The sequence below is a fragment of the Diplodia seriata genome (assembly GCF_021436955.1).
Source record: "Diplodia seriata strain FDS-637 chromosome Unknown scaffold_4, whole genome shotgun sequence".
Taxonomy (NCBI): domain Eukaryota; kingdom Fungi; phylum Ascomycota; class Dothideomycetes; order Botryosphaeriales; family Botryosphaeriaceae; genus Diplodia; species Diplodia seriata.
This window is the reverse complement of record NW_027117311.1, coordinates 705,301-720,186: the sequence shown is the minus strand read 5'-3', so window position 1 is coordinate 720,186 and position 14,886 is coordinate 705,301. Positions and strand designations below refer to the sequence as shown.

The window sequence follows — 14,886 nt, the reverse complement described above, 5'->3', positions numbered from 1 at the left end:
GGCTCGAGGAGACTGCAAATACATGGAGACATTGGATCTTACCGAGGCCATCGTGCCGCCGGCGAAAATCGATCGTGGCCCAGGTGCACTGAGCTTCCACTTGGATGGCAAAAAGGAAGAAGCCAGGACGCGGCCGACGCTAGCCGAGCTGGCTGTTGGCATAAGCCTGTCTCGTGCGTCGAGTGTGAAGGTTCGCAGCTGCTGGATTTGGAGGGTCGATGCAGAGATGGCGTGCGGTATAAATACGGGCTCCAGGTGCTAGCACCCGTTACGGAAAGCATGAATTACTCGCTGCTTGGAGCCAAGAGACTCGGCAACACATGGGCTAGGTCGGTCTGGGTAGGTCGACGGGTGTGAGACAGCTTGGCGCAACGCTTGGGGGCCCGTCACCTGCCTAGTCTGTTTAAGGGCCCCAATCAGGCCCAATATCATCTGTCCGCGCCGACATTCTCCAGAAACATACGGTGACCTCTCATGTGGCCGCATTATCCGCACCCCGGTGCTACTCCACGTCATTTGGAAGCTACACCCGCTGCTTGGCTCTGTTTGCTGCCCCCGCGCGCCGGCCGCTTGGACCAGGATCTGCGCCGTTGCCTATCTCTCGTTCCTGAAGGTCGTGGCTTCCATTGCATGCACCTGCCCTTTTTCTCCGCAGTTGGTCAAGATGGCTCCTTCTTGGCGTTTCTCCGCAAAGCCGAGTGTATATAAACCTGCGCATCCGTGACTCTTCCCTCTTCGTACTCCACTCTCGGATTGTCACGGCTTATCTTCTCTTTCTCCAACAATGAAGTACCTGCTCCCCGTGCTTCTGCTTGGCCAGCTGGCCACCGCCAGCCCCATCTCCACCACCGTCGCCGAGGAAGAGACGGGCGAGAAGTTCAACTATGACGGCTACAGGGTTCTCCGTGTAGCGTACAGCGAGTACCAGAAAAATCCCGAGGCCGTGGCCGCCCTCGGCCAGCAGCTGAGCGACGAGCCCGCGCAGTTCGGCCAGGTCGACTTGCTTGTCGCGCCTGAGAAGAACGCCGACGTCGATGGCTTGGGCATCGACTTCCAGGTCATCCAGGACGATCTCGGTGCTGCCATCAAGCAGGAGGAGGACGAGACGGTTGAGTATCTTGGTGAGTTCTTTCTCTTTTGGAACCCAGTCACTCGCTTCACCTCCTTTCCCTTCCCGCGAGTAAAGACCGACGTTTCCTGCTTCGGTGTAAAAATCAGTGCAATAAGTTCTAATGCGTCGGACATATAGCGAGCGCCGCCGCCGTTCCGTCTGACAGCTGGTTCGACGCCTACCACTCGTACGCCGACCACCTGACCTTCCTGAACGACCTCGTCTCCGTGCGGCCCAACAATGCAGAGATCGTGACCGCCGGCACTTCTTCCCAGGGCCGCAACATCACCGGCATCCACTTCTGGGGCAGCGGCGGCAAGAACGTGAAGCCGGCTATCATCATGCACTCTACAGTCCACGCGCGCGAGTGGGTCACGACGATGGTGAGATCCTCTCAAAGCCGCTGAAGATGTTGAAATGGACTGCACTTTGTTAATCAACTACGCGTTGCAAAACAGACCAACGAGTACGTCGCCTACCAGCTCCTCACCAAGTACGCTTCCGACACCACCATCAAGTCGTACGTCGACAAGTACGACTTCTACGTCTTCCCGGTCGTCAATCCGGACGGTACATACGCCCCTCTTCTCCCAGAAAGAGAAAGTTCGAAAGACAGGCGAATTTGACTAACTAATGTTCCTTTATAGGCTTCGTCTACACGCAGACGAACACGCGTCTCTGGCGTAAGAACAGGCAGTCCGTCTCCGGAAACAGCTGCGTCGGCACCGACATCAACCGCAACTGGGCCGTCGGTTGGAGCGTGGCCGGCGGCTCGTCGACCGACCCTTGCGATGAGACCTTCAGAGGTAAGAGCAATTCCGCTCCTGGGGAGCATTCTTCAAGAAAGAGAGGGGAGAATATGCACAGCATAGTATTCCGACAGTCGCTGACTTTTCCAAACTTCAAACAACAACAGGCACCGCCGCTCTCAGCTCGCCCGAGGCAGCCGGGCTCGCCGCTCAGATGCGCGCCGTCCGCGATAAGCAGGGCGTCAAGATGTACATGGACTGGCACTCGTACTCGCAGCTGTGGATGACGCCGTACGGCTACACGTGCGATTCACTGCCCTCCACCAACGCGGAGCTGCAGTCCATCTCCGGAGGCGCCGTCGCCGCCATCGCCGCTGTCCACGGGACGCAGTTGTACGTCGAAATCCCTTTCCCCCCTCCCGTTGCCTCACTCTTTACTGGGTGTTTGTTGTCCAGGATCGATGATTTGGGGATTTGAGAGCTAACAATGTGACTTTGTTACACCAGCGAATACGGCCCTATCTGCGAGACCATCTACCAGGCGTCCGGCAGCAGCGTCGACTACTCCAACGACGTGGTCAAGTCGACGTACACGTTCACGGCCGAGCTGCGCGACACGGGCCGCTACGGCTTCGTGCTTCCCGCCAGCCAGATCAGGGCGACCGGCGAGGAGATGTGGGCCGGCATGAATTACGTCTTCGCCAACATGGACTAGTTTCTTTATCTCCAAAGACCGAGCCGGGGAAACAAACACACTTAAAGGGAAAACAACATTTATGGGGTTACGCAATGTTTTTTCTTTTCTTTTTCGGGTATTCACGACGATGAATAGATAGTCAATGCATACTCTTTGCAAAAGAGAAATAGAATGAATAAATACGTCGAAGAAAGCTGGAACAGATCGAAGCTCAATACGGGCGTCGAAAGATGTATTGAGATTGGATTATGCGGAGCCAACGGTGCTCGCCGCTAACATAAACTACAGAACTGAATAAGATAGTCCCAACTGCAGCTGCGCGCATTAGGGTCAACGTTTCCGGCCCCTTCCCTGCACAAAAGAAAAGCCATACATGCAAGTCAACCCAAACCCGATTGCGCATTTTCAGCTTTCATGCGAGCGGAATCAAAAGGAAAGAAACCCCGACGAATGAGCAGTGAAGTCATGAATGCAACTGCTTCTATAAGATGCCGCGGTCATGGTGCCAGGGTCAATGGCTTTCTGCGGTGGACTGATCTTGAGGCATGCAAGAGGTTGGAAGGAGGAATGGAGTGAAGACGTCAAGCATGTGATGGGAATGTGAGTAAGCGAGAATAAGCTGATGACCGCATAGAGGCTGGAGGATGCAGCTTGTCAGCTTACGTCGATCTCTGACGATTCTCTTCGGGGAAATGTACGCGATTGGAAGGCTGATGCGCAAGATTTACGGGATCTGGCTCCCGATCAACATGAGAGATCGGGGACACGGGGAGAGGCAAGAGAAAAATGTTGGAGTGGACGAAAAAAGACTCAAAGTATTGATCCATCGTCGCCAGGTATACCAATAGCTGGAGCACTCGTCGGCTTCGTACTGTTACTCCGCATGAATTGCTGCAACCCTGATGGGGCCAATCCATAATGTCGATCATATTCCGTTCGATCATATTCCGATCAATTGCCCCACATGCCCACCAACGTCTTTCCATTCCTGAGAACACCTAGAAGATGCCCGGAATCATGACAAACTTCTTGCGCTTGTACTGCGCACCGAATTCCTTCCTGTACCTCCTCTCCTTCTTGGCAGCCCAGGCAGCCATCTGGGCGCCTGCCACTACAACGAAGAGAGCGGTGGAGAAGAAACCGGCCTTGCCAATGAGAGAGTTGATGATCCAGACGCCAGCCCAGGACATGATCTCGAAGAGATAGTTCGGGCAGGTGACCCATGAGAAGCCAAACCCCTTGGGAATACCGCGAGCGGTAGGGTTGTTGGCTGGTCTCAAGCTCCGCAGCACCAAATGGGCATTGAGGTTTCCAAGCTCTCCAAGAGCGTACAGGGCGCAGGCGCCATACACGAGCGGAAGGTTCGGGCCGAGCTCCGTCTTTGAAGGGCCGTAGGCAAAGACGGCCAAGTTGAGACCAGACAGGATCCAATAGTGACCGGAGTTCTTGAAGATGTTGAAGGCGGGCATGGTGGCGCTGGAGAAGCGGTGGATGAACAGCGTCTCCAGCTCACGCTTGAGAAAGTGGATTGTGACCAGGTACAGCGACAGCGTCTGCAGGGAGGTAGGCTCCGGGAGATCGGAAGGCGTGAGGGAAGGGAAGGGGTAGAGGTACGGGCGCAGGTAGTAGATCAGCGGGTGGATGAGCAGAGGGCCGAGGTACTCGACGAGGAAGACGGTGCGCCATGCGATTTGAGGGCCTAGCAAAGCAAGAGGGTCAGCGGACAGGCCATCGTGTACAAAGGAGGAGGGCCCAACCAAGATCCTTGACGGTGATGTTGCTCTTGTGGCGCAAGCCGGTATCCTGCACGAGCGTGCGGGGCGAATTGGGGACGACGGAGCCATCGCTGCCCTTTGCGACGCGCAGGCGGTGGACGGAAAAGCCGGTGGCCTGGGCAATGCGCTTGTAGAGCTCAGCGGTCGAGTCGGACAGGGCAACGGTGGTTTCGGCGGGGAGCTTCTTGATGGGCTTGCCTGGGGCATTGGGTCAGCGTGCTGCTGCGAGACGGCGGGATGCGGAGCGTACCGCGCGGCTGCACGACGAGGGTGACGGGTTCGGCCATGGCGGTGGGGGGACGTGGACGCGTGAGGGGTGAGGGTGGTACGCTGCGAAGCTCAACGGATTTTGTGTTGCAGCTGAGGGCAGAAGGCGGACTGCGGCGCCAGGCGGGGCCCAAGCTCCGGTTCGCTGGAGGCCGACTGCCGAGCCCCAAGCAACCCGGCACTGCAGCACGTGCGCGACGGTTAAGGCTACACGGCTATGCTGCACCGTGGCACCCTAGTCTTTCGAGAATCTCTGGTGGCGCTGTGATACTGTTGATGCCAGTGCAGCAGGCGGCCTCGGCACATGGAGCTGCTCGTGAGCTCAGCCGCCCGGAGCAGACCGCCCATCGTCGGCCGCCAGCCAATGCGCGTTGCAGCACCCGCTGCCTTCCTCAGCCTTGCGCGCTCGGCGCCGCTGCAGCCTGGGCCCTGGGCCCTGGGCCCTGAGCGCTGGGCCCAGTGCGCGCCAGCCCTGTGTCCTCCGCCCGAGTCCACGCTTCCGCCCGGCGAATATGTCTGCTTGCGGATCATTGGCACGTTGGCAGCGCTGCCCCACCGCAGCTGAGAGCGTCATGGCCGGCGACGCAGGACCGCAGAGCAGTGCCGAGAGTCAGCCCCAGGCCGCGGCGCTCAGCTCTTGCGGATAATCAGGCGAGCGCGATTGGCCGGGCCCCTGCCTGCTGGCCCCTTGCTGGCCCTTTCAGTCGCCCTGCCCGACACCTTGCCCAAAAGCACGCTGACGGCGACAACAGCGTCGCGACTGCTCTCAGCCGCACTCCACGCCTACTAGATGGTGCGCCTCCACCGAGCTGCCTCGCGCCTATAACTACCAGGCCGCGCCGCCTCAGGCTGGCCACGGCAGCCCTCTCCCCGCGACCACGTGTGTGGCTGTAATTGAACCATTGATTTTTCTTTTCTTGCGTGTCTCATTCCGTCTGATACCACTCCCACCGCCCCCGCCGCACCACTCCCGGCGAGCGCTCCCTTGATTTAGACGTAAGTGCCCATCCTCGATCGATGCCGTACGCGGGTCCGGCCTGCATGTCTCGACGATGCGGGGCGGCCATGGCTCCACCGCATTGTGCTCCATGGTGCTCCGATGAAGAAACTCCCATAAAGCCCCCACCGTTCCCGCCAGTCCCGCAATCCGGACGCAGCCGGCGTCTCTTTGTCATCTTGTCCGCCCGCCTCGCCTTTTAACCAATCGTCCAGGCCATCTCCCCCACCATCATGTCGGCCCATTTCACTTCCGAACCCGAGCTCTCGCAGCTCGACAAGACGCGCAAGGAGATCTCGAAGCAGGTCTCCGCGTTAAGGACCCTTATTACCCAGGCAGTCAAGCCTGTGCCCACTGGCACCGGCGACGGCACCGACCTCAACAATGACGACTACCACACCGATGCCCTGGAGTTCGCCGAGGCCAGTCTTGCGGACCTCAGCCACCTGGGCATTGACAACTACAAGACCTTGTACGACGTGCTGCAGAACCAGATCACCGGCGAGCTCGTTGACGACAAGACGTATTTCATGGAGCGCCTGATCCAGGCCGCTGCAAAACTCCCCGACTCGTCGCCCACGGGCAAGAAGCTCACCGACGGCTTCCTGACCCAGCTCTACTCCGACCTCCAGCACCCCCCGCAGTCGTTCCTGTCGGGGGATCTCAAGTACCGCAAAGCCGATGGCTCCTACAACAGCCTGAAGCATCCCATGCTCGGCGCTGCCGGCATGCCCTACGCCAGGACGGTGCAGCCCAAAACCCCGCAGATGACGGCCCTGCCAGATGCAGGCGTGGTCTTCGACAGTCTTATGTCCCGGAATAAGAGCGAAAAACACCCCAACCAGATTTCCAGCATGCTCTTCTACCTGGCCTCCATCATCATCCACGATCTCTTCGACACCGATCACGATGATTTCACCCGGTCAAAAACCTCGTCGTACCTCGACCTCGCTCCGCTCTACGGCAGCAACGACGAAGAGCTGGGTCTCATGAGAACCTTCAAGGACGGCATGATCAAGCCCGACTGCTTTTCCGAGGAGCGTCTCCTGCTATTCCCTCCTGGCGTCGGCGTGCTTCTCATTTGCTTCAATCGCTTCCACAATTTCGTGGCCAAGAATCTCGCCGAGATCAACGAGGGCGGCAGGTTCAACAAGCCCGTCGAGGGCCGAACCGGTCCCCATGCCAAAACGTGGAAGCAGTACGACGAGGATCTCTTCCAAACCGCTCGTTTGATTACCTGCGGCCTCTACATCAACTGCGTGCTGCTTGACTATGTCCGAACCATCCTCAACCTCAACAAGACGGACGACAACTGGGCTCTCAACCCGCGTGCTGAAATCGACGGTGTCGCATTGGCAGAGGGCAACCAAGTCTCGGCGGAATTCAACTTGGTGTATCGCTGGCATTCGGTCATCTCGGATCGCGACGAGAAATGGACCGAGGACTTGTGGAACGAACTCTGGCCAGGAAAGGATCCAAAAAAGATGGAAATGCACGAGTTCCTTCAACTACTAAACGGGCTCGAGGGCAAGATCCCGAAGGAGCCGGAAAAGAGGCCGTTCAACAAGATGAAGCGCAATGCAGATGGCAGCTTTGATGATGACGAACTGGTCAAGATCGTCGTTGAAAGTATTGAAGACTGCTCAAATAGCTTCGGCGCTCGGCGTGTGCCCGCCGTCATGCGCGCCATCGAAGTTCTGGGCATTGAGCAAGCCCGTGCCTGGAACTGCGCGACTTTGAACGAGTTCAGAAAGCACTTCAAGCTGACGCCGCACAACACGTTTGAGGACATCAACCCCGAGGTTGCAGATCAGCTGAGACACCTCTACGAGACTCCCGACAGGGTCGAGCTCTACCCTGGTCTTGTTGTAGAGTCGGCCAAGGAGCCTATGGTGCCTGGCTCGGGCCTGTGCACCAACTACACCATCTCGCGCGGCGTGCTCTCCGATGCCGTAGCACTTGTCCGAGGCGACCGCTTCTATACTCTGGACTACCACCCGAAGCTGCTTACCAACTGGGGTTTCGCGCTCGTGCAATCTGAAAAGGAGATCGACAATGGCTGCGTTTTCTCCAAGCTGTTCATGCGGGCATTCCCGAACCACTTCAGGCCTGATTCCGTTTATGCACACTATCCTCTCACGGTTCCATCAGAGATGGAGAACGTGCTGAAGACTCTCGGCAAAGCACACCTATACAACTTCGAGAGACCTCAGTTCATCCCTCCATTCAAGCTCGTCTACTCCTACGCGTGTGCTGAGAAGATCCTCGGCGACAAGGCAACCTTCAATGTTACCTGGGGACCGGCCATGCAGTTCCTTATGGGCAAGCCAGCAAAAAACTTCATGCTTGCAGGCGATGGACATGAGAACATGGAGTCCCGCAAGATGATGAAGGACGCTCTCTACATTTCCGATTGGCAGAAGGAGGTCAAGAACTACTACCTCGCCAAGAGTGAAGAGCTCCTGAAGGAGAAATCGTACAGACTGGGCGACAGCCTCAACCAGGTTGATCTAATTCGTGACGTCGGCAATCTGGTTCACATTCACTTCGCCGCAGATCTCTTCCTCCTGCCTCTCAAGACCAAAAAGAATCCCCACGGCCTCTTCACTGAACACGAGCTGTACATGATCCTGGCTGCTGTCTTCACCGTCGTCTTTTTCGACATGGACCCGGGAGAGTCGTTCAAGCTCCGCCTGAAAGGCCACAAGGCCACGCATGGCCTGGGCGAGGCCGTCGAACTGAAGGTCAGGTCGATCAAGGACGGCGGCGGCATCCTGTCGAACGCTATTGCCAGGATCTTCCCGTCGAAGGAGACGGGCAACACCCTCGAAGACTACGGCGTGCATCTAATCCAGCGGCTGCTCAAGCACGACCACGACGTGCCGGACCTCGTCTGGGGCCACATCATGGGCACGGCGGGCGGCATGGCGCCGAACCAGGGCCAACTGTTCGCGCAGACGATGGAGTTCTTCCTCACCACCGAGCAGGGGCGGGCGCTGCTGCCCGCGTGCCGCGCGCTCGCGCTGCACGACGACGACGAGTCCTTCGACACGCTCATGCGCTACTTCATGGAGGGCAGCCGGCTGTACGGCGAGACCGGCGTCCTCCGGTACGCCACGCACGACACCACCGTCGTCGACGCCGGCCGCGAGGTCCACCTCAAGGCGGGCGATCGCGTCATGCTGCACCTGCGCGCGGCGTCGCGCGACCCCGCCGCCTTCCCCGACCCCGACCAGGTGCGCCTCGACCGCCCGCTCGAGCGCTACATCCACCTCGGCGCCGGCCAGCACCAGTGCCTCGGCCTGCCCATGACGCGCGTCTCGCTCACCGCCCTGTTCAAGGTCGTCCTGAGGGAATGCCCGAACATCCGCGTGGCCAAGGGTCCGCAGGGTGTCGTCAAGAAGGTCGAGCAGGCCATGGGTCCGCCGGAGCTTGACAGGGAGGAGGTTCGGTATCACAAGTATCTGACCGAGATGGGGGATTCGTTCTTCCCGTTCCCGCAGAGTAGGTTTTCTCCCGCCCGACTTTTGTTTTCCCTCTTTCTACAGTGACCGTGCTGACTCGCCTTTTTTGCAGCCTTGAAAGTTAACTGGGATGATGCTGCAACGCCACAAGAGAATGGCGTTGCGAGTGCGAGTTCGTAAGCGTTCGTGTGTACGATCTTTTTCTGTATACAGGCGCAACAAAAGGGTAAAATGGCATTTGGATGATGATTCCAGCGGGTTTGGATCTCTCATAGTTCTCTCAGGTTAAACTTGGATACGGCCGAATAATTGATCATTTGACTGGTTCTTCTGACTACATGGTGTGCCTTGTGTCTAGTTACACTCATGCAATTTTCAGTCTTTCATTCGGCATCCCGAGCTGTACTTTCCCTGCTAAGCTCTGGCGCCGCCCCAATCAACCGCTCAGTCTTCCAAACGACCTCGTCTACACCTCATCCGTCAAACCCTTTGTTAAGTCATGAAGAGCCAACCAGCCATCCACACAATTGTAGTGATGACCTTTCCACGTCGTGAGAGAGTGAGCATCAACTCCTGGCATTTCGCTCGTCTTCTGGGTCCAAACAAATGCTGTGAAGCTGGGTGCGGATATACGTATAAAGAGCGGAATCCAGGTAAACAATACCCAACAATGAAAAATCATATCGTTAAGTTATGAACACGAAGATAAACGCTCAAGCGTGTTGCCTGAGACGAAAGCCTAGTCACAAAGAGTGTCTAGAGTTGCAGCATAACATGCAGCTTCTCCGGATCGAACTCCTGCTTGACGTACAAGACCTCCTGCAGGATTTCACGTCCTTCCTGCAGCGTCTGGCTGTACTCCAAGGCCGTCACGCCATCCGACTCGGCCTCTCGGAGCGTCTGCACGTAATCGGTCATCATGCACTTCTTGTCATGGATGCGTTCCTCCAAACCGTCCAGCTCCTCGGAAAGAGTGCCCACGTCCGCCCGCAGACGCCGACATCTTTCGCTGCCCTGGTTGGCGGTCTGAAGCGCGCGTTCGAGACCGATCTGTAACCCATCAAGCCTGTCCCTCAGGCATGAAGTCTCCTTGATGGCATTCTCAAGATCGGTTACCTGTTTATCCCATTGTGCTCGTTCGTCCGATGCCTCGCTTTGTAGAAGTCAGCATCCGGGCACGTAAGGGTGAAACGGGGTACTTACACGGCAAGAGGAATGAAAACAAATGGCACGAGGACAGAAGCCTTTGAATGTTAGCTTGTAGTTGGTAGGAATTTATGGGAAAACCTACAAGAGAGAAACGGACAGTCCTCGCCCAGGCGTCATGTCTCTGGTCTAGGGCCGTTGAATGCTCCTTCTGATGCTGGCCGATCTGGTCGCTTAAAGATTCAAGATGGACCTTTGTCTCCTTCTGCTCCAACATGGTTCTGTCCACATCCGCGGCTATTTTCCGTTCGGTGGCTTCAATCTCGGCGATCACGCTGTGGAGCTTCGTGCGTTGGAACTCCTTGATGTGCTGGCTGGCAGTCCCCACGGCATCTTCAACCTTCGACCATTGACCGGTAGCGTCGCTGAGGAGGAATCTGAGATGGCCAGCTTCTGGCTGGAAATGCTGCCTATCAGCATATGCCCCGCCGTCGTTGAGGGCTTCCTGCATTTGCGCGATTCCCTTGAATGCAGTGTTGACAGATTGCGATGCTTGGTTGGATTCTCTCGTGAGTTGGTCACGGATTTGGTTCTTCAAGTCAGTCGCAGCCTGCCTGCACTCCTCCACAAGCTTCTCCAGCGCATCACAGGCGACGGCTCCGTCAGGCGATTGGATAGTGCTCGTATCTCTGCACAGTGGCATCGGTGTCAGTAGGCCTCGTAGCATTGCGGAGTGACGCAAGAGGCTTACATGACGAGCGACCCGTTTCTGTTTGCAACAATCACGTCGAGATTAAGGGCCGTCTCCTGCCAAACACCGTCCTTCCTCCGCAGGCTCGCATGCAGTATTGTCGAGCCATTTTCCACCTTCAGAGATACGTCTCTCGCACTCTTTGAGAAGTCACGGCCCTCAACATGGAACGAGCCGTCGGCGTTGCCCAGCACGGGGTCGAGCCGTACGGAAGACCGCTTGAAATGGCCGTTAATCTGCTTGCATTCAGCAGACAGCTGGAAGTCTGGAGTGACGGAGATGCCGCGCGATGATTTTGTGAAGGACATGGTGGAGCGTGGAGGTGAGGTGGCGAGGGTAGGCAGCAGACTCCCGGCTGATAAGGCGCTGGCACGCTGGGAGGCGCAGGTGGCGCAGGTGGCGGCGACTGCCCAGGGCCACAGGGCGAAACCCCGCGTGACTTGTGGACCAATGACGCGGCGGGATCAGCGAGGATGGGCGGGGGGGTCAGGGGCCTGTCAGCCCGTCAGCGGGCGCTAAGCACCTATCCAGGAACAGAGCCAACACCTTCTTTGTCCTGCCCGTCCCGTTTCCAGCGCGGCACTCCCAGCGCCATATCGGAGCTCGCAGCATCGATGCCCTGCTCAAACGTGGCGGCTGACTAAGCGCACATCGTCTAAGCGAACGCCTGAAAACCGGGCTGTGGCTGGATGCCCAAGCCAGTGCGATCCTCCCTCCGGTGATCCCTCGAGCGTATAATCGCCAGCCTCTCGCGGACCGTTTGCACGTGACAGGCCGCCCTTGGCAGCCAGGCCGCGACCAGGCAATCGACATGGCCCCGCATCCTTACTATCCGCTTGATCTCAAACTGCATGGCTATACGGAGAACGCTGCCGGCCTGGCCTCGCTCTTTGCCGGCTTCTCGACCGGTGTTTCCGTCATCCTGGGCACGGCCTTGTTTCTTTCGCGCAGGTACCGGCCGTCCATCAACGCTCGCGATGGGTGCCTCGTGCTGTGGTTCGTCTTGTGTAAGTACCCGGAGCACTCATGCAGGCATCCTGCTAAGTCGTAGCAGCCGGTTCTCTCCACTGCTTCTTTGAAGGCTACTTCCTCGTGAACCATTCACGCATGCCCGCAGCCCAGGATTTCTTCGGCCAGCTGTGGAAGGAGTACGCAAAGTCGGATTCCAGGTATCTCGCTGCCGATCCGCTGGTCCTGACGCTCGAGACAATCACTGTGGTATTTCGCCTTGTCGCCATTCCCAGACACTTGCTCACTCTGGTGTTAGCTCATCTGGGGTCCGCTTTCCTTTCTGACCTCGTGGTGTATCGTCTCGGAATCGCCGTACAGACTCCCGCTCCAGGCGCTTGTCTCGACCGGACACCTCTACAGCGACACGCTGTATTACGTGACGAGTTTCTTGGACATGAGACGAGGCGTACTTCACTCTCGCCCCGAAGCGCTGTACTTCTGGGTGTATTTTGTTGTCATGAATGCGTTGTGGATAATCGTCCCAGCGTGTAAGTGGATCCGCACGACGACCGACATGCGAGGTGACATGACTAACGACTGCTATCAGATATCCTCTACCAAAGTATCACGGGGTGCGCCCAGGCGGTCGCCACGGCTAAAAGGACGACCAAGACGGGCTCGGCGGCAGGATCCCGCAAGGAAAACCCGAGAGTAACGGCGATGAAAAAGATCAAAGCACTTGCTCGCTCTCAGTCGCAATAACAGGGGCCGGCTTCTTTTGGTCATCATAGTTTAACATGTCTCTGCCAAGCCCCGGGTGAGTTCTTACCATGCGCAAAAGGGTACAAGTCCACGGGTGAGAACAACATCAAAGCTTGGTAACGTAATGTACAGCTTCTACTGTGATTTGGCCAACCAGCGGCACAGGTACATGCAAAATGTCGGAATAAGGTGGCCATTCCATTATTTATACGGGCTCGCTTGTGCCCGGCGGCCTATGGCTCGGGTGGGGATAGCGCAAAAAGTCACAGCTGTAGGCCGTCTTGGCCCCCGCATGCGCCGCGCCATCCAACATTGCTGCGCCGCTAGCCTCGCGCTACCAGTAAATGCCCGCCTCCGCCCGCTGCTTTGGCATGGCGAACCCTTACGCTCCCGCCAGCATGCTCGCCGCCATGCCCCCTCGGCACCGCCTTATCGCATGCGTCGCTGCTGCGTCGGGGCTTGTGCTGCTGCTCTATGTATTCTTCGCCGAGCCTATTTCTTTGCCCGCCCTGCCCACCCATGTCCCCGACACCGAGACCCGTCCGCCTCACCCCATCGACCACCTCGTCGAGCGCGCGACTGCCGACTTCCACCACATTCTCGACTCCCGCGCGACCACCCTGCACGATGCTGCCGCCCGCTATCGCCAACGCCGCGGCCGCCACCCGCCGCCGGGCTTCGATGCCTGGTTCGACTTCGCCTCCACCCGCGACGCCGTCATCATCGAGGACTTCTTCGACCAGATCTACCACGACCTGGAGCCGTTCTGGGGCATCCCTGCCCGGGAAGTGCGCGCAGCCGCCCCGCACAGCGAAGATACGCTCGTGTCGGTGCGCAATGGCACCGTCGAGAAGCGCGCGCCGAAAGACAACTGGAGAACGGACCATTGGTTCGACATGGTCAATAGCGTCGCGCAGGATGCCCCTGTGCCCGACGTGACCCTTGCCCTGAACATCATGGATGAACAACGTGTTCTTGTTCCCTGGGCGGACATCGATCGGCTGGTGACATCTGCGGCTGCGGAACGCCAGCTGCCACCGGACCCGTCCACCGTTGTGAACCACTTTACCAGTCCCATGGACGTCGATCCCGAAGCACCACCGGTGGAATGGATAGGGGACAACCATCAGATCTGGCCGCTGTTCCGGGACGCATGCCCCCCAGATAGTCCGGCTCGGCAGACAGCTGCAGAGACAGACCTCTCCATTCCAGCGTCAGAATACTTCCCTGCGCAACACCCACTCGGCTCGTGGCAAGGCTATGTCTCTAATTGGACCATGGCAAAGGACCCATGCTTCCATCCTCACCTTCGCGGACTGCACGGGACCTTCATCGAGCCCGTCTCGACCAAGATATCGAACCGATTAATACCGCTCTTCGCTGGCTCGAAGCTTAGGGCGGGCAACGAAATTCTCGTTCCCGCTGCCATGTACTGGGGAGACTGGACGGAATACTCGGGCGGCGCGGATCACGGCGGCCGCTGGAGCGGGAAGTACAACAAGTTCGTCTGGCGCGGTGTCGCTTCGGGCGGCCGCAATAAAGTAGAGACTTGGGCACACTTCCATCGCCACCGCTTCCTCTCCATGATCAACGGCACCACTGTCGCTACCGCCGAAGCTAACAATGGGACTTCTCCTACTTTCAGGTTGCCACCGCCCGAACTTTACCACGTGCAAGCGGCCGAGGAAGGGAAAATGGGCGAATGGTTGGCGACGCTGAACGATGCCGGTTTCAACGATCTTCTTTGTTTCCCGGGCGAGCCCGATCGTCTCTGCTCCTACGCCAATCCTCACTTCCACCTCGTCGACGGCATTCCCATGAAGGAGCAGTACGACTTCAAGTTCCTCCCCGACGTGGACGGCAATTCGTACAGCGCCCGCTTCCGCGCATTCCTGCTCTCCACATCGCTACCCATCAAGACGACCATCTATCGCGAGTGGCACGACAGTCGAATTTTTCCGTGGGTCCATTTCGTCCCCATGGACAACACTTATATCGATTTTTACGGCATCATGGAGTACCTTGCCGGCGCGCCGTCGCACAACGTGCTAAGCCACGACGACGTCGCGCAAAAGCTGGCCCAACAAGGCCAGGACTGGGCGCAGCAAGTTCTGCGGAGGGAAGACATGCAAATCTACATGTATCGGTTACTTTTGGAGTTTGCACGGGTTTGTGACGACAATCGAGCGCGGCTTGGCTACACTGCGGATCTCTAA

General features: G+C 57.9%; 5 protein-coding genes across 5 annotated transcripts; 3 read left to right on the top strand and 2 right to left on the bottom strand.

Annotated features, from left to right (window-relative positions):
• Positions 1-784: 784 nt before the first annotated feature.
• SLS55_004059 (uncharacterized protein) lies at positions 785-2,575 on the top strand (the record flags this gene model as incomplete). Its single annotated transcript, XM_066775521.1, has 6 exons — positions 785-1,121; positions 1,250-1,494; positions 1,570-1,681; positions 1,759-1,917; positions 2,028-2,253; positions 2,368-2,575. The coding sequence occupies 6 exons, from the start codon at positions 785-787 to the stop codon at positions 2,573-2,575; spliced, it is 1,287 nt and encodes a 428-aa protein (XP_066633402.1).
• A 980-nt stretch (positions 2,576-3,555) lies between these two features.
• TSC13 (Very-long-chain enoyl-CoA reductase) lies at positions 3,556-4,619 on the bottom strand (the record flags this gene model as incomplete). The annotated part of the gene is made up of 3 exons (XM_066775520.1): positions 3,556-4,256; positions 4,315-4,530; positions 4,583-4,619. 3 exons carry the CDS (start codon positions 4,617-4,619, stop codon positions 3,556-3,558), a joined length of 954 nt encoding a protein of 317 aa, XP_066633401.1.
• Positions 4,620-5,829: 1,210 nt separating this feature from the next.
• Positions 5,830-9,240, top strand: SLS55_004057 (uncharacterized protein; the record flags this gene model as incomplete). Its single annotated transcript, XM_066775519.1, has 2 exons — positions 5,830-9,100; positions 9,173-9,240. 2 exons carry the CDS (start codon positions 5,830-5,832, stop codon positions 9,238-9,240), a joined length of 3,339 nt encoding a protein of 1,112 aa, XP_066633400.1.
• Positions 9,241-9,816: 576 nt separating this feature from the next.
• On the bottom strand, positions 9,817-11,265 carry SLS55_004056 (uncharacterized protein; the record flags this gene model as incomplete). Its single annotated transcript, XM_066775518.1, has 4 exons — positions 9,817-10,213; positions 10,264-10,304; positions 10,352-10,895; positions 10,958-11,265. 4 exons carry the CDS (start codon positions 11,263-11,265, stop codon positions 9,817-9,819), a joined length of 1,290 nt encoding a protein of 429 aa, XP_066633399.1.
• A 503-nt stretch (positions 11,266-11,768) lies between these two features.
• On the top strand, positions 11,769-14,886 carry SLS55_004055 (uncharacterized protein; the record flags this gene model as incomplete). Its single annotated transcript, XM_066775517.1, has 3 exons — positions 11,769-11,964; positions 12,012-12,175; positions 13,162-14,886. 3 exons carry the CDS (start codon positions 11,769-11,771, stop codon positions 14,884-14,886), a joined length of 2,085 nt encoding a protein of 694 aa, XP_066633398.1.